Raw genomic sequence first — 23,721 nt, 5'->3', positions numbered from 1 at the left:
GTCGGTTCAAATACAAACAATAACATACAATAATGCATAAGCCGCGATACATTTATAAGTATAATAATATAGTTATATATTATATGCATACATTATGCGAAGAACAAGGGAAAAAAATTCTAATTATAATAATAATAACAACAACAATAAATAATAGTAGTAGTAGTAGTGGTATTAATAATAATAATAATAATAATAATGAAACACATGGACTTCCCGAAAACTGTTCGAAAATATTCAGAAGTTTTCAAATGTTATAAATGGCAATAAACATAAAGAGAATCCTTAATTTTAACCTTATAAATTACATTATATTGATATATTATACCTTTTACGTATAAAACGCACCTACACCGCGCAGAAGATCAATAGAGGTACCTTGTGGATTATTATATTACGAACGTATGTCTTGTGATCGGTTACTTTGTGACTATGTTCTCAAGGTTTGCTAGAATTTTTCAATATTCATGGAAGAAAAAGAAAAAGAAAATGAACCAACGTGTCACGTATGTATAAACAGAAATTATTATTCTTGAGCGAGAACAGATCAAAAATTTTATAAATTAAATTATCCGTAAATGTAATTGTTTTTATGATGAACGATTTTGGGATAATTTTTGATATCATTTCAGCGTGAAAGAAAAAATAGGACAACTAATAGTAGAATTTCAATGGGGTCGAATATAGTACCAGGGAAGTTAGTAAAGCGTTTGTTTAATTGCGATTCGTACGCAATTTGTATTATTATTATACATATAATAGGTGTACGTAAAGAAATATAAGAACAAATGTATAGTAAAAATTTTTTTCTCGCTTCTCTCCTTTGAATGAAAACTTAAATGGTGATTGCTGTTTAAAAATTGTAATCATTGTCCACTGATGTACGAAATTTTATCTCATAAATCATTACATGTATTCGTAATTATTAGTGGTCACTGATTATGCTATACACTATTATACATAATATTATACGAAATTGAATGATTGTGAAATTAAATAAGAAGAAGGTAAGGAAGACCATGCAGAAGGCGAAAAGAAAAAACTAACGGTTATATTATAAATAATAATATAGTAAAATAAACTGTGAGGTACAATCATTTAATTATGCGAGTAAATGCAGATTAATTATCATAAGACTCGGTTGAAGTGTTTTTTTCGATTTCTTCTTCTTTTCGGTTTTTTTTTCGACTCACCTTGTTAGCCAAACTCGATTACTCAGCTGAAAGAAAAACCAAAAGATTATCGGATGGATGAAAATTGAAACAACGGACTATTTTCAATTCCAAACGCTCTTATGAATTAGAGTCGACGCGACAGATCTAATACGCTTATTGTAGAACTGTGTTACTAGGGGATTGAATTAAATAAATAAATACCTAAATAATGGAATAAATACATACCTATAATATATATATATATATAAATAAATGTATATTATTACCGAACGATGTACTGAGAGTAACGACACTGTAGACAAAAACAACCTCGTGTATTAAGCGAAGGAATAATAATGGACCAACAGATTAGTGTGTGGAGCCTGCTTTGAACGCTGTCGATTCGGTTAAGTGTAACAATTATTGTGTGATTGTATAATCAACGTGAAACGCGGTATGGATAATAGTAGCTAAATTTTTTAAAAACAATAACTTTCCGACGAAACGGTGGTTGCGCATAATAAATTTATAATAAAAACTTACGTGCGTAGGTACATATGTATACATGAATTGCATAGACATGCATACGTAAGTAGTAAATTATTATTATTATTATACAAATCGTAATAATAAATTTGATCGTTGAAATTCTGCCTCTATGACGTCGTTACTCAAACTCCTTTATATAAACTATAATATAATATTATTGTTATCATAATTACGTTATTGAATATTTAATGTAATGCATGTGTAATGCGTACTTATGACTATATGTATATACACATTATATCACACGTGTACATATTTATATCACGATTAATGCCTATGTAACATACCTCTATACACATATAAATATATGAATATTAATTAATTAATTAATTTAATAATCAATTATCAATGGCACGTTATATAATGTATATAATTGAAAACGATGATTTGTAGGTATCGAAATGAGGATATAGACGGGTTATTGCCACATCTACGTATACGTATAGTATAATAATTCGAATAATTTGAATGTAACAACGTAAATTGGACGCGATCGAACTGCGGCGTTTGGAATTGAAAATAACACAGCTCATATCCTGATGCAGAAATGATAATACGTCTTATATATCATGTATGAGCTTCGAAATTTGTAGCTAGCTGGATAATGGGTTTAGTTCCAATTTTTGGGAAATTTCACTCCAGCCTAATGCCAATTTGAAGAACATTTATACAGCGTAGGACTGATTCCCGAGATCGAATGAAAAACTATTGAATCTCGCTCGGTGAATTAACTGAGCCCCTATAATCACTGAGCGCGATTTGAATTGAGAAAAAAATGAACAATTTTCTTATCTCACAATTTTTTTAAACATTTTTAACTCGGAGGAAATGTTTATAAGGCTGCTTCGTCGAGTTGGAAAAATTTCAGAAATTCTTCAGTCAGTTTGCATAATAATAATTATTTGTACGAAGAGTTTTATTTTTATTTTATAGTCTTAAGGTGAAAAATTCTGTGACACGAACAACGGTTTCAGGATTTATCCGACGGAATGAAAAATTAAAAAAAAATTTTTGTTGGTAAAATGATAGTTTGTTCATTTCTGTGTAACTTACATCGTCGTATAGTTGTTCTTGGTGAAGGATAAAATTAATGAAGTTTTGAAAAATCCTGAACCTTTGCTCGCGTCGATAAGTTTTTTGCTTCCGTTTATAATGAATCCGTGTAATATACCTACTAAGTGATTACAGAAATTGTATTTTTCATCTTCGTTTTCATACAACTATGCATACTGTACATTTTTTCACATTGTTAATTGAAAACATGATTGTTGTAAGAATCAAAAATTATCAAATAAATATACTCCCAGAATATATAATACCAAATATCCACATGATTGAAAAATTTCTGATTCATGGTTTCAGGATCTCCTCTTGTACTCAGTGACGTGTGGTAAGAATTGCACTACCATAAACAAGCGATGGATCAAAAGAACGAATCTTTCCTAAACGTTTGCTGATTGAACCAAAATCTGTAAAAGGTGAACTGAATTCATCACAATTACAGAAAATAAATTCAAGGAAAACGATTCCTTCCATCACAATCGGTTCTCGCGTCACTACAAAGCTTGGCGCCATTTTATTTTCAAAATCGTAGGATTCAAAATCGTAAAAACTCGTGCTCTGGTTTCCGCAGAAACTATATTAACTACCACAAGTCTTTCTATCAGTGGCTAAGTTTCTCTATTAGTCGAAAAAACAATCGCAGTCAATCAGAAATCGGGGGAAGAAATTATCTTAAACGCGAGGTGAAAGGCTGACATTTTCTAACCTATTATTCTGTGAATGTCAGCCCATTTTCCGTCGTTTATTATAAATATGCTTCGTTTCTTGGCTGCTGCATTATCTTCTAATCCTCCGAATCAATTTTCCCTATCTATGATCATCGAACATCTTTGAAACGTTAAAAATTTTCGATAATTGACTGTACAATGATTAAATTTGATATCGATCAAGATTCTTGTTCAAAGCACGAAATTTTACGTGCTAATTCTTGCTCCTGTTCCTCACTCAGTTTATAATTTTTGTTTTTCCAAATTGGCTGTAACTTAACCATCCAGCTGTTATTATTGTATCTATACTTTTTTTCCTCTTGCCAATAAGAGGGATCGACTATTCGGACCGAATCGCGACTTTACCGCCGTAGAAACGAATTGTAATTCATCGAGGGAACATTACAGACGCACGAAATGTATAATAATTCATGAAAAATTCATAGTCTGTACACAAATTTTCCATACGGCTCCGATTTTGTGATAAGGCTATTTGAATCGTTGAGTTAGATTGAAAATCGATACGAATTTTTCTCAGTATATAGTAGAAGTCAGGGCGAAAGAAACGTTGCCGCATTCAAATGTCTGTAACGAAACTTGAAGGAAAATTGACTACCTTCGAATTGGCTATAGAAATATTTTCAAGTGCTAAGTGTGAACGACTTTTTTCATCCATAATATTTAGTCGAATCAAACGAATACCACTTGACTCAAATGATCCTTTTTCATCGTCTACTCGGTTTCATAGAAGGGTTGGAATGCGAAAGGAGTCGCTGAAAGAGGGAACAAAATCTCAAAGTCAATCTTGTCGAGAACAAAGTTAAAGTCTTATAACCGAGTAAAGTGATTCGTGCTATAATTCTGTACTTAACAAGCCCATTGAGGAAAAGAAAACCCAGCAGATTCAAGTCACTGTTCAAATATTCTGGAACCAAAGGTGAAATATCTAATTGCAGGACGATGAACGTTGCTGTCGCTTGAACAATCTTCTGGCAACTTTTTGTCGAGTGTGTATAATTGTGACAAGAGATAACTGAATTGAGTGAAAGGTAAAGCCGCTTTAATCCAATTTTGTTATTTCAGATTCTCAATTTGAAACTTTGACGAGAAAACTTGTGATCATAGTGAGGATTGTACCTGCTGATACAGTCAAGTTTTCGACTTTGCTGAACCTGGAAATACCAAACTTTCGTCACTTCGATAGAAACCTGAAATTGCGTAAAAAAGAGCTTCTCTTCATTTCCAAACAGATGCCATTTTGGTTCGTAGAGTCAATTTATCAAAACTGAAAACCGGGAATTTATATCTTACGAAATGTTCGATTGTTTTAAGCTTTTTAAAAATTACATCCCCCTTATCGCTGAGGATCAGAAAAAATGTCGATATATTTTTTCGAAAAATTCTCCCTGATGTCGGGTCTAACTTTTCGCCCTTTTCAAACTTCTCAAAGAAGACTAGAATATCGTGACAAAAAATCGATGAAGTTTAAACAAAGCGGGACTAATAATCCTCAAACCTTAAATCATATACCAACGATAAGACACGAAGATTTGAAGCAATAAATTTTTCTTTGATACAAAAATCGTAAATTTTTCAAAAATCCATTAAAACTCTGTTCTCACTTCGGATCTAATCTCAACGTTTCTTCTTTTTCTCTATATAGATGCAATTACCACTATTTCAGAAAACAATGATCCCCCCTAGCTTAACTGCAGATTTTGATCATCCCCAATTTGTCGCATGAGATTTTGAGAAGTTCAATCCGCCCCATTTTTCCTCCTCGACTTGGGGGACTTTTGGCGAGAACTTCAAGGTTTAGCGAGGAAGTGTCGCGGTCTAATAAGCATAACCTTTCCTATGCGACCGAATTGGTTTTCCAGAGGCAGATATCGCCGCCGAGATAGGAACACCGGGATTCGCGCCTCTCCCTCAGGGTACATACAACATATATATACATGTATGTATATACACACATACCTCTTACCTGTGAAGCGACATCACACACGGGCTGCAGAGTAAATATAATATAACCATTTCCAAACATGAGATTCAAGGGGGCGCCGTTCTCCCGCTAGCAAGGCTCTATTGAATTGGCTACTTGAAACTGCACCGCCTCCTAATAGACGCCACGCTATTTCACTCCCGTGTCATATATAAGGTTTATTGTATAAATGTATGAAACATCGGGAGAAAGAAGTAAAGACAAAAAGAAACGGGGAACCTGTCTTCAAAGAATCTCTTCCAAGATACCGCGTTTAGGATCTTAGCTGGAGTTAGTTATTCGAAGGTGAAGAAATCAACTAAGTTTCTATCAAAATTCATTGTTTTTTTTTTAAGTTCGTTTGTAAGTAATCAAATTTTGATTCTATATACATCGAATTATAAGTAAAATATTTATTACTTATAAAACTTGCTTGTGTCTTCTTTACGCTGATAAATAATCACCGGTCAACACGAATTTTTAGTCAACGTTCTGGATGTTAACTTTTGAATTCTTCCGCGTAACTAATTAAAGAATAATAGTTTTATTTGATAAATTTTACTTTTGTAGAAACCAGAACGATATTTCGGAGTTTAAGAAAAAATACCCATTTTCTCAAACATTTGTTGTAAATAAGAATTAAACAAACTTCAGTTTCGCATTTAGGTTTTTGACTGAACTTGGGTCAAATGCGAAACTGAAGTTATGCAGCTTTTTCACTAAGTTTCTCTTAATCTATTTCTATTAATCTTAAATAACAGTTTCTCGAAATTCAAAATTCTTTTGGTCGACTGTTAATAATTCATCCGACAATTTTCTCCCCTGCCCGATTCCCGCACAAGTGAAACGAGCTCGCCCGTTATAGCCAGAACGCATTGGACCCGGAATCCTTTTCTCCTTTAACCGAGCTCCGCGATTTGATTAATGAACATTCGGGAGGGAAATTCTTGAGTTATATAATACGCCCATATTTTATTCAATGCGCGGTATCAAATGCCTGCAGCCCGCTTTTTCATGAGATGTAGAGTAATTTTTCTCGAGGAACGAAATATCCTGTTCGTAAAAACAGTCACGCGATTTAATGCATTCCATCATGATTTCATCACCGTCATTACACGATGGGAATGAATTTCAAGATGAAACGTAACCGTATTTCGGATCAAAAATTCAGCGTCACCCTTAAGCTGCAGGCGGTTCGATTCGATTAAGATTGTAATTTATTGGCTTCGGTTCGGCAGAGATTAAAAAATACCGAAGTGATCATTGGACGAGCATCGACGCTATCTTCAATTCGCATTCCTTACTGCCGATTTACACGATTGTATAGCCGTAAATTAAATTCTCAATAATATTTAAGCAAAAACAAATTTCTGCCGAGGTTATAAACGCGTCTAAGTTCATGAGCTGCAAATTCTAACCGTCAAAATTGAAAAATGACATTTTTCCGGTCCGCCCTAGTGTACAGAAACGTATAACAGGATGCAGATATGTATAATTCATCGGAGGCAACAAGCAATCAGGTGAATCCTAGCCACATGGCCACTTGAGTGGATAACTTCCATTAGTTTGAAGTTACCCGGGGGGCATTTGGTTCTCGAAGTCAGGTGCTGAGCCGAGACCGTGTAGAACTGCATCTGGGAGCTGCTGTTGCGGGATGTTAACGAGGACGAAGCCAAATCCGCAAGGTACTATACAGCACAATTGCCAAGATGTCGGAGGACGATTCACGACTTGTGCACAACTCTGCAAATGGGAAAAATAACCGACTCAATTATTGCAGTGTCACTGAGGTCTGCCTGCCACCAACGCTAATTTCATCGTAGATGAAGAACCAGTGGGAAATTGCGTTTCGCATCTCTCTATCTCTCTCTCTCTATCTCTCTTCGTCCGAGGTAGTCAATTATTATTCCATCCTCCTCACGCTCACTACCCTCATCTGGCCAACGACTCGTTAAATTTATGCCATTTACTACCCGAATTGAATTTCAAGTTCTTTATACAACTCCCCTGAACTAATGGATGCCAAAGTGCAGAGGAAAAACCGCAGGACACACCTTCTCGGATATCTTATACCGCGTGATTTACGAACCCAGCTCCAGACTGTACACAATGCTGTATTTATAAAGGATGTAAATTTCGCCACAGCCACGGCCATTCTTCGGTTTTTTTATGCCTCCAGCTTCTCCGTTATCCAGACTCAGCGTAAACCGATTCCCGCAACTTCTTGCCCGCTAAATGCAGATACTTCGATCTCAAATTGTACGCTGTACAACGAGTCTATTCGATAGTCGTTAATTAGGGTGAACCGAATTCAGGAAACAGGTAGCAGCTGATACCGAGGTTGGAAAAAATCACGAGATTAGTTCGGGTGATTTATTTTTATTTTCTCTAAAACGAGAAGACGTTGAATTGAAGCGTTTTGTCGTTGAACTCGCGATGAATGCTAATTGCCAAATTCCAGAGGACCATCGGAGACTCCAATTTGAATCATAATAGTAAACGGCTCGGAATTGAGGACTTCTCTTTGTCCGATGAGCCTTGACGTGCCTCGCAATTATTTATTCCAGCATCTTCGTTGAATTTCAATATCAGACAATCAGACCCGAACCGAGCGATTCGTGCGATATCGATCTGAATTACGCCGATTGCAGATTGACTCGTCCTTCGCCCAGGCAGAAGAGAATGAGAAATCTAAAAAAAAAATACATATATATATATATATATATATATATATATATATATATATATATATATATATATGTATATATGTACGGAATCTGTTCCATGTGGTACGAAAAAAATGAGAAATTGCATTGTTATTTTCATCTCGAATGCCAATTGCTCCCGAAACTTAACGACACTCTCCGTCGTCAAATACCAATTTCATTAATAGGCGTATATTTTATTGCCTATACATCCTTTATCATCGCCTGGAATCTCCGCCAATCGGAAGGATCTTGTTTATACAGGGCAAACCGTTCGCCGTTTATGAACAAACTGATAGCTCCGAATAGAAAACAGCTTACAATCGCTACATAATTAATTTTCCTGGTACTGCTGAGTGTCAACATTGCTTTCACGCGCAGTTTATTCGACGTCAGAAAGATTAACGCTCTAACTTTCCAATTATCTCTACGAACGGCTGTGTGAGGTTGGAAAAACTTTCACGTTTACCTCCCTTTGAAAATCCCTCCTCAATTTGCTTCTTTTTTTTTTGTAATCCCAGGTAATGTGCAGAGATCAGAACTCTGAAGGACAAGAATTTTATTCATCTTCTGCGCATTTTAAACAATAAGCCCGACATTTCTGAATTCTTATCATGAAATTCAATCGACTAATGAATTGCACCTAATTTCTGTCCACAGTCGGCACTGAGGGGTAGAATATAAAAGAGACATCGTAAACGAAGAAATTTCCCGACCCCTAACGGTCGGATTGTTTCAATGAAAAATATCCTCACCATCCCCCCTCTGATCCGGGAGAAACAGAGACTCGGAAAAGGCGCAGATAAGAGAGATACCAGCAGTTCAAGATTACGACCACAGTTTAAAAGTGCACTCGAATGAAATCTTCCGGAGTAAAACAGCGCACCCCCGGAAGCCAGCGACGAATCAACCGTACAAATTGCGCCAATTGTGACCGTCGTCGACGGAATCATATCTAGATGATGAAAAATACAATTCGGAGAAGGATTATCACCGGCGTTAGCCACAATCGCTTGAGATTACAAGTGAAAAGAGCCTCAACTTCGCGGTGTACTATATTCATTCGCGTTTAAATTCCATCGATGTGTTCGCAGGTATATCAGTCTAGTCTAGTCTAGTCGTAGGTATATTCTGCATACAGAAATTAATTTACTATTTTACTCTGCACCGTCCGTAATAGAATTGGAACGAGCTTGTATCCCCATAAGGGAAGAAGGAAGCTTTCGGACTTCTTTGAAGAGTCCTTTGTTCTCAGCTGCAAGCTTCTTACATCCCTTCCGTGGCAAAAAGAGGTTCGCCAAGAGCGAACTAACGAGTGATTCGAACTTAGAGAAATATCAACCCTGTCAAGTTTCCTCAATGCAAAAAGAGAGAGAGAAGTTCTAGAATGTCTTGAAATTCTACCGAGAAACGCAGCTCCAGGCATCCTTCACTTCAGTATCGGTGACTCAAAGCCGACTTACCCTGTGATTCAGGAAGACATCGCTGTGTAAGCTGTCTCTACAAGCCCGTAAAAAACGACCGACAAGACGCCCCGTTAAATTGTCTCGATGTCCAATACCCTGATTTCATTTATTACCGATATCGGTTCGCTCTCTTCCCCGATCTTCGTCTTTGTGCAGAGACCCCATTACCGAAGTATAACACAGGTATAGCAGACCTGCACCCCACTTCGAAGGGACGAACCAACCTCGATCTCTTTTCTGCACTACGCCGCAAGTGTCTCAATCGAGTTTTACGACCATACTGCAGTTTCATTGCAACAGTTTTATCGACTCCTCTTCTGCGGTGTATCGTTTATATGTGGTTCATAGAACGAGAGAAACTACTACCTACTCTCGACTACCTTGAACAATTTGTAAAGTGCACGTGTCGAATGTTCCCTGTTGAAAAATTGATAACAAGGTTCTGAACGTACGTCTTTGTATATTCTTTTTAATTCTTCAGCTCCGTTCACCCTGAAAAGAAAATCTTGTGCATCGGCACAAGGAATATACAATATATAGTGATACAAGAAGCCTCAAGCACTGTAGATAATCAAGTAGATAATTGATGGTGATTAATGGCTGCTCAGCTCTCACTTTCTCTCTTATTCTCTCTGACCGAAGCTTTTTTTTCGAAACGTGATACCTAACTATAACTATAGCCTCGTCCGAAGTTAGTCGAAGGTCAACGTCGGGATATCTTGTATGCACATTCTGGAACGAAAGTTGATAAGCGGTAGAGTAATGAAAAATGGAAGTCGAGTAAATAATGTAAGTATGATGTTCAAGTTATGGAAGAAGTGCTTAACCGGTAGCTGCGAGGAGTCCATACAGATAACTCGCGTCCTTTCGAGCTCAATAATTCAACGACCGAAAGGACGAAACGCGGAGGATACTCCTTGGAGAGCAGGCCTGATGGAGTATAAGGTATTGTAGAGAATTATATATAGATATTCATATATATATATATATACGCGTATCGTATATGTACTAACTCTATGTTATAAAGAAACCCATCGTAACTTTGGCACGATTCAAAAAGGAAACTTTTCAAATTGTAAGAAAAGGTTATATACGACTACGAAGGACTTCGCGAGATAGAGATAAGACTGACGCTTTTTTTTTTTTTTTACTCCATCTATAGCCAGAAGCATTACAAGAATTCGAATTTTAGAGGTAAAACGTGAAAATCCTCTCGAGCAATTCGAGGGTTAAACTTGGACCGAAGCTCTATGTATAAAATGTTTCGGTAATTTGGAATAAACAATAGAATTCACTGAGAGGAGTGTAAATCGAATCTGCCCGAAAGTCTCGGAAAAAATTTTCGCTCTCTCCTCTCTCCGGTTCCAACTTTCGTTCTTTTTTCTACCGCTTCTTCTGTTCTCGCACTTTAGCCGGTTCAAGTTTATCGCGTATATTTCACCCAAGACCGAAAGGGTTTCGTCGGCAGACAAAGTTAATTCACCAAGTTAGAGCCACTTCGGGGGGCAAACTAAACCCGGACAGGGCGAAAAAAATTTATTATACGTATATACGAAATACCAGTCGGAGTTTCTGGGTTAATCAAACTTCAATTTTCCTGTGATTTAGCACTCCATTTAGTACGGATCAGGACCCTCACAAAAATTACATTCGTTAACTTGAGTCCGTCAAGAATACTCGTTAGATTTTGCAAATCAGCTTGAAATATTCACGTATAGGTACACAGATTATTGGATACGAAGAGGTATCTACGCCATAACAAAAAAATATTCCATCAAATTATAATCGATATAAATAGGTTAACAATTGAATGTTACATAGTTTATGTTAGTTGAAAAATGAAAGAAACTAGGACAGAAAATATATTTCATAGATTACAGTAATGATCAATTAATTATAAGGATGTACTCGCGTATTTTTGCCACTATAATGAGGTTTATGAAAATTTTAATAATACTCATTTAATAATAATTAAATTGTGAGCCAAATGACGGCTACTAATTTCAACCTGTATAAATTATGTAGTTAATGGCTGTCAAAAAATAATTTAAAGCCAGGATTTAAGACAGTGAGTCTGCATTGAAGCAATTTATATACGAAAGGCAGCTGCTTGATGGATTAATTTTTAACGTTTAATTGTACAATTAAGTTGCTAAATGGAGAATAACGCTTTGATAATATTAAACGAATCCAACGTGGCGAGAAGGGTGGGAAGCGAAGGGAGGTGAAGAAGGAAAAAGTGGAGGAGGAGTTAAAGAATTGTTTTAATATGTATTCGAATATATTAAATTAAAACTTGAGGTTAACAGCCCCAATTTAACAACCCCGCTACGTCATGATATTATATGAAAAAAAAAAAACAATAATAATAATAAATAATTCCTGAGTGGAAATTTAATAAAAATGACTTTACATTTGGAGATAAAAGTGCTGCAGGAATGAACTAAGACGCCAGCAACTTCGGTAGGAATATAGGTAATCTTTTCTCTCTTCTTCTCACATTTTTCGTTTTTACTTCATGCTGCGAAGACAGGGCTCGTTAATCCCCAGAACCAGGCACTGAAATCAGAAAATTTAATATAAAACAAAGAATTGTATAACTTTGTATATACATATAATATATATACACATATATACCCGGCACCTTCGCCCTCGTATTTCACCCTCCTGCACCCTAATGAATCCTCAAAGCGAGTTATTGCGTATTCTCTTTCATCCCCTTCTTTACTCTACAAACGAACTGCAACAGTTTTCGTTTACATCTTATACGCGAGAATAATTAACGCAAATTTGTCACAAAGTATTTGCTCAAACTGAAGTATATCGACTAAGTCACTCGCATTTATCGTCTTTTTATAACGGTGATGTATATACGTATATATATATATATATATATATAATTATTAGAGTGATTCAGAAGAAAACAATTTTGCGATTTTCCGACTCGGCAACCGTTGAAAAGTATATGCTTAGGTTAAAATAACGGTAATTCACGTAAAGCAGGACGATCATCTGATATATGTTGTTGTAATTTGATTTTGGTCGAATAATAAATCCGTATAAATACTTAACTAAAGAAAAAAAATATATGTAGCTTATAATAAAACAAACAGATTTAATTTTGCAATAATTAGAAAATATGGCACTGAAAAATTATAGTCACAATAAATACTTGGTGTAAAATAATATTCACATAATTCCAACGAAGTTCAAACCGTGATATTGTAACGTTGACAATTTTCTTATAATTTTCTAGTTACTGTAAAATAAAATAGAAAGTTTTTTTAGTCCGATCGCCAGTACAAGCACGCATTAATAATAATACTCCTTTAGACAGATGTCATATCCACGTTCTGAATTGTTTTTTATTCGCGTTTTAATAAAACTAGTCCGGACCACAAGTCGTCAGCAAGGAAACCGTAGCAGTTAAGCCCGAAACAACCCGGTGCAAGCCGTTTAACCCGAGTGCATGAATGCATGTATAATATAAAGGAGGAAGTAACAGCACCTGCTGTATTGAGAATCGATATAGCCTTGTATTCAACGGCACATGCCCGGTATCTATTCGGTATCGGATTATGTGCACTCAGAATCAGTCTGCAGTTCGCACATCTCCAGCATCATCAATTGATACCGTTTTTCCCTTCAATCTGTACAGTATAGGTATTTGGAAGATTAAAAGGCTTTTCAATCTCTCAACTCGTTGTCAGTCATTCGAGAGATAAACAAGTGCATTTCGTTTATTCACTAACGATACGCAAATTATAGTTTATGGATGAATTTCTCAAACGTATAAAAAATGCGTCTCGTTTATTATCCACAGCGATGTGGTGAGTCATTTTTTAACTTTCCGTTTCTCTGTTTTCAGAGATAAAAGGAGGTTAATGTGATGGTCACCGAAAATAAAATGTGAACTTTTCACCAGATCTATGCATTCCGAAATTTTGAAAATCAGCTCCAATCACTTTCCCAGATGGATGGCTGTGTGTTTATGTAGGTATGTGATCAATTTTTTTGCCCGACGATATCTCGCGAACGAGTAACTGGATTTCAATGATCTTGCTCTCGATCGACGCCGCTTTTCCAAACTTGGAATTTATTAGATTTTGACTTTGATCGGTTTAGTACTTTTACAATTATTTAAGTAACAGAATTCCATAAAGTCTGATATAATTAAATGACGATACTTTCGGTTTAAAAAACTGTAAAGCTATTCAAATAAAAATCGAAAGATCAATCTTGTGTCAAGCTTCCACGCATGTCTCATTACAATTCCGGTATAATCTTTACTCTGAAACTCATAATTTTTTAACTTCGATTCGAGGGTTTCCGATATCCGCCATAAACAACCGTCGACGAAATACCGCTTTTGTTTATAAGTCAACACTTATTTCGCAAAATATATTGCTTTATTATAGGTAAACCCACACGGGCTAATAGCTATATGCGACAAAACCAGATTGCCTAAGGTGAAATGATAACAGATCGTGCGATGCGTGAAACCCTCGGCATTATAACACGCAACTAAACTGGTCTGTTATACACTAGATTATAATAGCATGATAAACCGAGTGAAAAGCTCTGCAAGCTGTGCACGTGATATAACTTGATATTCTCATCTTATCCCCCCAAAGTAATACGGCGGTAAAAAGATTTCCCGCAAAAAAAGGAAGAAAGAAAAAAAAAACGATCATCTGCTCAGAAATTTTTCTCACAACAGAAAATCCTGGTGAAAAATCTTTTTCTTCCAATTTTCTGATGTATATAGGTAGTCCACATTTTCCTGTAAGAATATTGTTAGAATGTTCATTTCATCTTTAAGCAGCACATCTAGAATCGCGTCGCTGTATCGTATATTACGTAGCAGATTATCACTCTGGGAGCTTTAGTGTTAAGTATAATCCCGATTCAATGAGAATGTCTCGTTTGATCGGCAATAATCAATGTTACGATGCGCCGAGTACTATGGAGACGTTTTTGCATAGATTGTTGCAAAATATTTTTGATCGAATCAACTAGGTTACTTTTTTCACAATCCACCAGACAAAAATGCAGTGAATTTCTCAAGCGTGAAATTAAATTTTGTTTCAAATTTTTTCAAGTAACATGCGAATGAAAACAGTGATCTATATTACTTATTATACCCAGGATTGTAAATTGTTATAACATGCCTGCAAGAACGACATCCGAAAGCGTTGAGTAATGTCTCGATAATAAAATACGTCATTTCCGGATAGGAAGCTTTTATTTTCAGCCGGTTTATATGTGGCCTTAAACTAACGACTTGTCATAAAATATACGTAATACGCGTATACTATTCCCGGGGCGTCTAAATATTTTAACGGGCAAAAAACGAGCGAAGAGGCAAATCTAGCAGGGGGCACCAGTCAAGTTTTAATTGGTTAATTAACGCTGGAATAAAATGATACCGTGTAACAATTGACCGTCGCAAAAAAAAAAACGAAGAATCACCCATCACGGGTTATCTCCTCTTTATTGTAATCATAAATGTGTCTGTATTACCCGAATTAAATTTCGCGTTTGCTGTTGTACTTGCAGAGTTTCAATGCTAGCAATAAGTATAAGGCATTCATTGTATTTTCCATTTTACTTTTATAGAATTTCATGATTTTCTACCGTTTGCAAATCACGTATTAAAGAACGAGTGACAATATATGTATATTGAAGTATTTAAGACGCCTGAACTTTTCAGACGATCATCATTTTTCGATTTTTCTTTTCCTGCCATCTGGGATAAGAAATTTGATTGCACTGTTCGTTGGAGATAAATCGCAAGTATAGTCGAAAGGTTGATCGTGTGTGCGTTAGCAGCGTGATCCATCATCCGCAAAATCCTTACCCTCATCCCCCGATTCTTGATCTACTTCTAATTGAAATCTCTATATGTACACGTATAATAGACGTATAGCTATACTTTACAGCGAATTCGGCGAAATCTTGGGGTGTAATTTATTACCATACACCGATGGCCTTTCCCGACCATAATCCCTTCCCTGCACGTTCCACGGTCTATTATCTTAATTAAAAGTCAGCCATGCGTATTGTGGCGATGCTTATCTTCCGCTGCATATAAATATAGATATACGTAAAACACATGAATGTCGTTTGGTTTAGATCGACTTTGATGGAAACAGACACCATAATATTTGACGATCAAATTGTGCAGCAGGCCAAAATAATGGATGACATTATTATATGTGTACCTAGCGTACAGACTGTTCATCAACACCTACACCTGACGTTTGATGATCGAATCGCGTATCAATGTTTCGTGATAACAATCAGTTCTACAATAAAGTTCGAATTTCTGATTGCCCGCCATTTTGTTGCTGCGCATGTTCCATTCTGTTTGGTATGGTTAACGATATAATGCTTTACGTGAATGATTCGAGTTCAATGCCACTGAAGATTTGATCTCGTGATAGCATGAAACTTCATTTCACTGTATTGCAATCAACGTTTCAATTCATTGTATTGTTAAATGACACGCTCTATTTACATCACGCACCGTACAGGTCGATGCTCAGTCAGATTGTTTTCAGATAAACGAGCCTCTCTGTGTTACTGCACACGTACGATTGCAGACTTGGTTTACAACGTGACGCAGTTGAAGTTGAGTACGTTGATTCAATCTATACACAGACACAGGTCGTGTGGAGCTAGAATTAACTGTACAGTATAACAAGGCATGACTTGTCGTTCATCGCTTGAGTGGGTTGCGCCTGTTTATTAACCATTCAAAAATATTGCAAATGCCGTGTGTAGATTGGACAGACCAAGCCATGATGATTCAATATTAAAACAGTCCGTTTGAACGGAGTAAGTGAGTAATGGCGATGTTGAAATTCACGAATGCATACTGGAGAATGGTAATTACGCCTGATAGAGAAAAATTTAATCTTTCGAAGCGATTGGAAATTGGCAGCGGTTTTGATTTTATGTTTGCGCCTCTGAAATCGGACTCTGTAGTCATATTCGCATCACGTAACTATTTTGCAATTCAGACCATCCAATCAGTTTTTACTGGGCTTGACTGTAATTGACTTCTTTTGCGTCTGCCTGAATCCAAATGCCAATTGTTCTATACGCAGTGCATTTATTTCGATTGAAATAACTCTCAATGTAAAAGCATCGTCAGAGGAATCTTGAAACTTGTCATAATATCAGCTTTTCACCCATAAATTTTAAAAATTTTGTCAGATAGAGAATGATTTGTACTCGTATCATGCGTAATTCTTGTCAAAAAATCCCAAATATAATTGAAAATTATTTATAGTTTCGATTTACTATACTTTGGAAAGGAAAATTAGGTAACACAAATTGACTTGTTTAACATCATTTTATTTAAAATCTTTAGTCTTCTCATTTTTCTTACGGCTACCTCCGTTGGTTTTATCTAGTCCGCCATAAAACGAGTTGGAATACATCGCACGAAGAATAGTGCATCCAAGTGGCTAGTTTCACATATGACATTTGGCCTTATGGGAGATAAGGGTGCGTTGACTGAAAATCGCTTCAGTCAACGTAGGGTGCTAGAAAATTGTAACAGCGAATTATCACATGCATGAGATCAGTTAGTTAATACATGGCATGGCCAACTGACTTACCGATCGAAATACCTTGGCCCAATATAAGATAACGGCCCTATTGTTACCGACTAGATCGCCACGAGTATCGACTACCGGCCAAACTCATTCGGAATATTGCCGAGGGCTGAATTCGTGCCCTTTAGCTTGTTTAAAAATATTACCCGTAGCCGGCTGCTTTTAGCAATGTGGTTGATGGGTATAAATACAAAATACCTGGGTATACCGAATCTCAAATTGATCGGAAGTACGGGCTGTTCGAAATTTTATCCAAAAAATAGTAGCATGTGTGACAAAGCCACGCATTTCTCTAATGGTTATCGGTACAAATTTTGGTGCGAAAGGGCGATGCTGCACCGTCAAAATCCGAACCGTTCCCGTTCATTTGTTCATTTAATATATGGAGAATAAGGACGAGTTTACTCGGTCGGTAAGTGTAGGATTACTATATACCCTTAAGGTGATTTTTAAGCAAAATTTGCTTGTATTAATCCGACAACGATCGTTGTCTAATCGTAAAATCACATTCGAATACAACCCGTCTACGCCGTCCGGAATTTTACGATTCACGCGAAAACTTGTAGTCTCATTTACCGACGCAACGGAATTCCCCATGACGTCATAGGCATACCACTTGAACAGGTGAGCGCAAGATGGCCACGTTAGGTAGACAACTTCAGTTCGCTTCCGCGTGTTACAGCGTGTAAGCTGTCATTTGTCAAGCCTTGCCATCCCTCGAACGCTGTCGGGCGGGACAGTGAGAGGAACGCTCTGAAGTTCATCGTCTTTTGCGTTACTTCTTGCTTCGGCCTCTGGAAAAAGGTTACGATACTGATCTGAGCTATTATTCATTATTCTCCCACGGCGAGCTGGGCCATTACATTAGTCGGTTTGCGACTGAGGAGGGGGGGAGGGAGAAGGAGAAGAGCAGTACGCGTGACCTTTGAATGAAATCATGACATTTGCTGTATGCAAATGATCGCCGGTCGGATGATACAACACGGCACAGCACGCATTCGCAGCTCGTCTTGACAGGCCGCCAGCAGTTTCGCGCTCCCAGTTATTCGCAGTGTGAATATAGCGTCGGACTTCGCGGATTCGGAAAATATAACCTGATCGTTTCCCCCGCCTAGCTTCCTCCTTCTTACTGCTTGTTAATACGTATTTTTAAACCGGAACCGTTACGTAAATGTCGAGCAGTGAAACAAACGACGTGAGGCAGGTCCTAGGCCGACGTCAAGAGGAGAAGAACCGCGCTTCTAAGAGCCTGAGAGCATCATGAATTGGAGCCGTTAAATGAAGCTGAAAAACAGAGAATGGACGCCTCGGACGACGCGGGCGTCGACGCTGAGGGTCCCCTGGACCCCCGCATCCAGGTGAGACAAACTCTTTCTCATCTCCGACATATTCTTCGCTTTTCCGCTCTCGAGATCAATCAGTCATTTTGCATTTATAATGTTCTTTGTCCGAGTTAGGTTAGGTTAGTCTTTTGTGTTTGCATTTGCATTTACGAAATGTTCACCACTGTCAAACGACGCCTCGCGCCACCTGACACGGCCTGGCACCTTGCCCTACTTCGTTTACATCCCGTGCGTTCATTCTTTCACCTCACCGAATGCTAATCATCTTTCGACCTGCGTTCCAATTTTATTTTCTAAACCCGTCGATGCTTTCCCTTCCATTCTTCCCAACTTCCCACCTTCGATTGCTACTGATAATCTCTTGTGCAAATATTACCGTGAGTCAAGGTGTGTTTAATCATTTGTGAGTCATGGACAGGTGGGATACATACACGCACACTAATTCCCACGTGTAGGCTACGGTATTTGAATACCAGAGAACATTTCGTGACGTAGGTACCTCCTTGTTCTCAGTCTCGGTATATTTGTTTGCGTTGCAAATTTTAGTGTCATAGTGCTGACGGAAAAAAGGAAGGCGATTGCTTTCTCAGAATTCTAATGTATTAAACACAGTTCGATGTAGAGTTGAATTTCATAAAAGCGAGGAAAGGAGAGAGAGGAATTTTTAGTAACCTTGAATTTTCACTGAATTAGCCAATTTATTAACTACTTGTAAGAGATCGTATTATCAGTTCATTTTTATAATGGCACAACTACATGTTTCAGTCACAAAAATTTTCGTGACTGATGGAGTTTTCACGTCACAAAAGACTCATAATACAGCAATGCTTATGAACACTTGATAACTGAGCTTCTTCTAAGCTCACTTTTTCAATGAAATTTTGCAACTGACGCATATTTAACATTAATTATTCCATCGCTATAGCCACTTTGGTACTTTCAAACAATTGTAATTTAGAAACAAAATTTTGCTACCGTGAAGTCAAGTCAAAGCACAGTAAGAATAATACTATAGTATGTATCATTGTTTGTTTTCTACTTTTCAGATCGAATTGGAGAATCTCAACAATTCCACAGACGAAATCAATAAACTAGAAATTGAATTAGATGTAAGTTGGTAAATTGATCATTTAGAAGTATAAATACATAATCGCAAAAAGGTGCTAAATAAAACCTTAGTTGGTGTTCACGTGACATATAATCAAAGAATTGGAATCATGGCTTATTATAAAAATTTTCAACACTATTAATATCTTTTCCAGGAAGCGCACACAGCGTTTCGCCAATTGTTATCAGATTCGACAAGACGATTGAAAGAGGTAGCGAATAAAATAGGAACAGGCTGCATAGAGAAAGCAAGATGTTATTACAAAGCATTAGAAGTGGCTCAGCAGGCTCAGGTTGGTAACTAATGTTACAGTTTAAAGCTGCACTCTTGAAAGTTATTTTAATGTACCAAGCGATTGAAAAATATAAAATTTCCTCGTCATATATTTTAGATACAGTGTCAGCGTCAAGCACAGCTCTTCCAGAGGGCTAGTGAAATCCATTCAGCGGCGAAAGAAACTGTCACTTTGGCCGAGGCAGGGTTTACATCGCATCGACATGAGTGGAACTTTGATCAAGCGTGGCAAGACATGCTGAATCATGCGACTATTAAGGTAGGACAAAGATTGTTTTTGTTTCACGATAACTGTATCAATTTTCGTGTGAGTTCTTATTAACCTGACATACTTTCATCCCATTAACAACATTGCCTGGTGTAGATTGAACATGTTAATAGTTTTCAACGGTAGAAAAAACTCAGAACTCTAATTTAACCAACTGTGATAATCGTAAAAAGCTTGGTGCTAATTTGTTTATATCTGCCGTACAACACGTGATGTAATAGGAATTGTTGAATTTTAAAATAGGTTATGGATGCAGAAAATCAAAAAGCCGAATGTGGAAGAGAGCATCTGAGGCGAGCAACCCTTTTTCACGATGCTGAAAAAAAGGTTCAACAGCTTGAGGAGAAACATCGTAGAGCGATAATCAAATCAAAACCGTATTTTGAAATCAGAGCTCAGTGTGACGAGATGCTGGCAACTCAGAAGGCGAGGGTAGAATATTTGCAGAGGGGAGTTAAAAAAGCAAAGGATACCTATGCCAGAAGTCTCAGAATACTGGAGGACATCAGTAATCAAATTCATCAACGCAGACGAGACTATGGTAAATAATCTATGCAAAATTCTTTGATATTATGCAACTGGTTTTGTTGATGATTTGACAAAATGATGTTTAAACATGTTAGAAGTGATAATCAAAGTTTATCGAGTGACATTTGTCCGAGATAAGATTCCCTTATACTGAAATAAATTAAGATACATGACAATAACAGGGTATCTAAACAATGATCTGTCTAAATTTGGTCGCAACTGGGCTCCTTGAGTTTTTTACTAAAAATGGTGCATAATTCGTAAAAAAATTTCAGACATGACCAAGGGGCCGAGAGAACCTGGTGTTGGTGCTGAGCTCATAAGTCCGACAACAAGTTTAAGTTATGAAGCTGAATTGGATAAATTGAGCTTAAGCAGGATAAACTCTTTAGCCAGCAGTGAACCAGACATCGATGAAAGAACTCGGGATTTCGAGGTGGCTACTTAACTTACTAAACAAATCTAATATCAGCTATGAAATTACTGGCCAATTATTCTTAAATATCTTTCATTTCATTGCAGGATGTTGACGACTTGAAACAACGAATGGAACAACTCAGTACTCGTTCTGTTGATGGAAGTGAGTCTAATTCGAGTCAGTGGGAGTTGGAGTTACAGGCCAGTGTTGAGAGGCTTAATACCTTACCCATTAGAAAGCTAAGTTCCTTTACCACAGATGAAGTGAGTGGAGAAGACTTTCGTGACCTTAAGTTCAGTGAAAGCGGCCTAGTGTCCGATGATAACCGGTGTAAAATTTCGCCTCAAGTTCAAAGGTCACGGAATAATTACGATAACGAATCTAGAATATCATTCAATCAAGGATTAACCAGTGTTAAAAGACCGCTAGAACGAACAGACTCAGCGATATGTTATAAAGGTTGGAACTCAATGGCTGAGAAAACGACTAATTCAAGCCCGATCTTATCTGAAACTCCTTTGAAAACTCAAAATGCTCTTTTAGCTTCATTGAACAATGATGTAGAAAGTCAAAGTTGTCCGATTAGTCGACAAGAAGTTACTGTAGACAATGTTGGAAAACGTGATGGGCCGAGTGGTATGGATTCGCAGAATGTCAACCCAACTTATGCGAAAAAGAAAATTTCAGTGGATCTGTCGAATTTGGAAATAGATGACTTCACTGAATCAAATTTCAAAAATCTATTAAATTCTCAAAGTGATGATGTTCAAAGATCTTTGGAATTGCGTGAAGAAAAGTGTAATTCGAAAAATGACGCTTTTAAAGCGGTGTTCCATTTCAGCAAGTGTGATGACGGTCATTCTAAGCTTGGAAATAATGTCCATCGATTGGACGGAAATAGTATCAGAAATGATAAAAGTGGGCTTGGATCTAACAGTTCAAGCTCTAGTCCTGTCAAGCGACGACTAACGTCTAAATTAGAGATGGCTAAATCTTGTGAAAATAGCTTGAACAGAGATTTTGTGGAATGTCCGAAAACGGAAAGGCCTAGTTCGAAAACTTCAAGTGTTAGAGAACTTCCGCTGCTATCACTTATTCAAAGATTTCCCAAAACGCCATTCTCTAAAGACAAAAGTTGCAGCCTGACGAACTTGGCTGAAAACCATAATCTTACAACTTTTCCGAGTGGTTCAAATATTTGAAAATATTTGCATTGTGATGAAGAGCACCGCCATGCCCTGACCACAAATGTAAGTCATGATGAAACAAAATGAAAGAGGCATTCAATTCGTGACATATGTTTGGTTTTTTATCCGCGCTAACATCGATCTTTTATCATTCAACATTATAACATAAATGTGAATCGTGTTTCATTTTCGTTAATTAATTCACTTGCAAAGATTGAAATGATACGGGGTTGTGATAGTTCAAATTTGTGCTACTTCTCTCAATTTTGTATTTGTAAGGCAGGCATTTAATTCCCTTTCTGAGAATAGGTGAAAAATTAGCACAAATGTACTGGGGTAACCGGCCTAAATGATATTATTTTTCATGGAAAATAACTACTGTGCCAAGTTTAAGAGTTTTTCTCTAAAAACTAAAACTTACAAATCTAGGTTGAGTGTGAATGCAATTATTCAAATAAGTGGTGTCTTATACATATATACGTCTAGATTAATGTTTTTACCTACAATGCTTGTAAACAAGAAAAAATTTTAACGCGAGATCGCGATATCATTAAGTTATTTCGTCCTTGTAATATAACAGACTTTATAAAATATAATACGAAGAAGGAAATGTATTTAATTAATGATACCTATGGTCGAAATAATTGGAATCATTGTAAGACAACATTGAACTTGCAATGAAATATCTCATCCCATGATCAAGAACAATATGTAAATCAAATTTGCCCAGATGAAGGACTTCAAGGTATACATAAACAAAGTCGTGGGTAAATTACTCATCAATCGAGGCTCAATTTTTCCAAATACTTACACTAAACAAACTCAATTATATTTCAGTGGTGCCTCACGTCGATACCAGGGGTACTGAAAATGTACAATTTTTGCCCATGTTTGAACAATGAAAATTGTTTTTGTTATATGTAGAAGATTTTAATGCTTTAGCGTATCCTAAAATCCGGTTTCAAGGCCGATTAACAACACTTGCCAATATTCTAACATGTTCTTAGCTACTCTAAGCCTTCTGTTCAACATTTTATCTTGTTTATTTGATCTTGTTATTTCGTTACTCATATTGTATATACAAATAAATTAGAAAATATGTATCTATACCTAGTATAGACATGTATATAATCTAATAGAGAAAAAATGTAACCAATGCGATATATTATTATTATGTCCCCATCACGAATTATTGTTTAAATTATGGGAATCCACAACAAATTAGGCTGCATTTGAAATTCTAGAATAGTCACCAATGGATCTGTACATGCAGTAGTTAACTGTATTAGTTTCTGTACTCTTTAATCGGATCGGAACGATGCCTAG

The 23,721-nt window shown here is 36.7% G+C and overlaps 1 protein-coding gene across 1 annotated transcript; it reads left to right on the top strand.

The window, feature by feature from the left end:
- Positions 1-18,149: 18,149 nt before the first annotated feature.
- On the top strand, positions 18,150-23,294 carry LOC124404081. Its single transcript, XM_046877929.1, has 8 exons — positions 18,150-18,161; positions 18,475-18,607; positions 19,639-19,701; positions 19,855-19,992; positions 20,092-20,253; positions 20,506-20,803; positions 21,066-21,226; positions 21,313-23,294. Exons 2-8 carry the CDS (start codon positions 18,548-18,550, stop codon positions 22,408-22,410), a joined length of 1,980 nt encoding a protein of 659 aa, XP_046733885.1. The 5' UTR covers positions 18,150-18,161; positions 18,475-18,547; the 3' UTR covers positions 22,411-23,294.
- Positions 23,295-23,721: the final 427 nt, after the last annotated feature.

The sequence above is a fragment of the Diprion similis genome, chromosome 3, assembly GCF_021155765.1.
Source record: "Diprion similis isolate iyDipSimi1 chromosome 3, iyDipSimi1.1, whole genome shotgun sequence".
In the NCBI taxonomy this organism is placed as follows: Eukaryota; Metazoa; Arthropoda; class Insecta; order Hymenoptera; family Diprionidae; genus Diprion; species Diprion similis.
Note: the sequence above shows the minus strand (reverse complement) of the source record. Positions and strands in the feature narration are given on the sequence as shown.

Bases quoted from the DNA above. Each gene is read 5' to 3' on its own strand.
- LOC124404081 (XM_046877929.1), top strand. From the start codon at position 18,548: ATGGACGCCTCGGACGACGCGGGCGTCGACGCTGAGGGTCCCCTGGAC. The intron at 19,993-20,091 runs GTTGGTAACTAA...CATATATTTTAG, and splicing joins AAGTGGCTCAGCAGGCTCAG to ATACAGTGTCAGCGTCAAGC. The intron at 20,254-20,505 runs GTAGGACAAAGA...ATTTTAAAATAG, and splicing joins TGAATCATGCGACTATTAAG to GTTATGGATGCAGAAAATCA.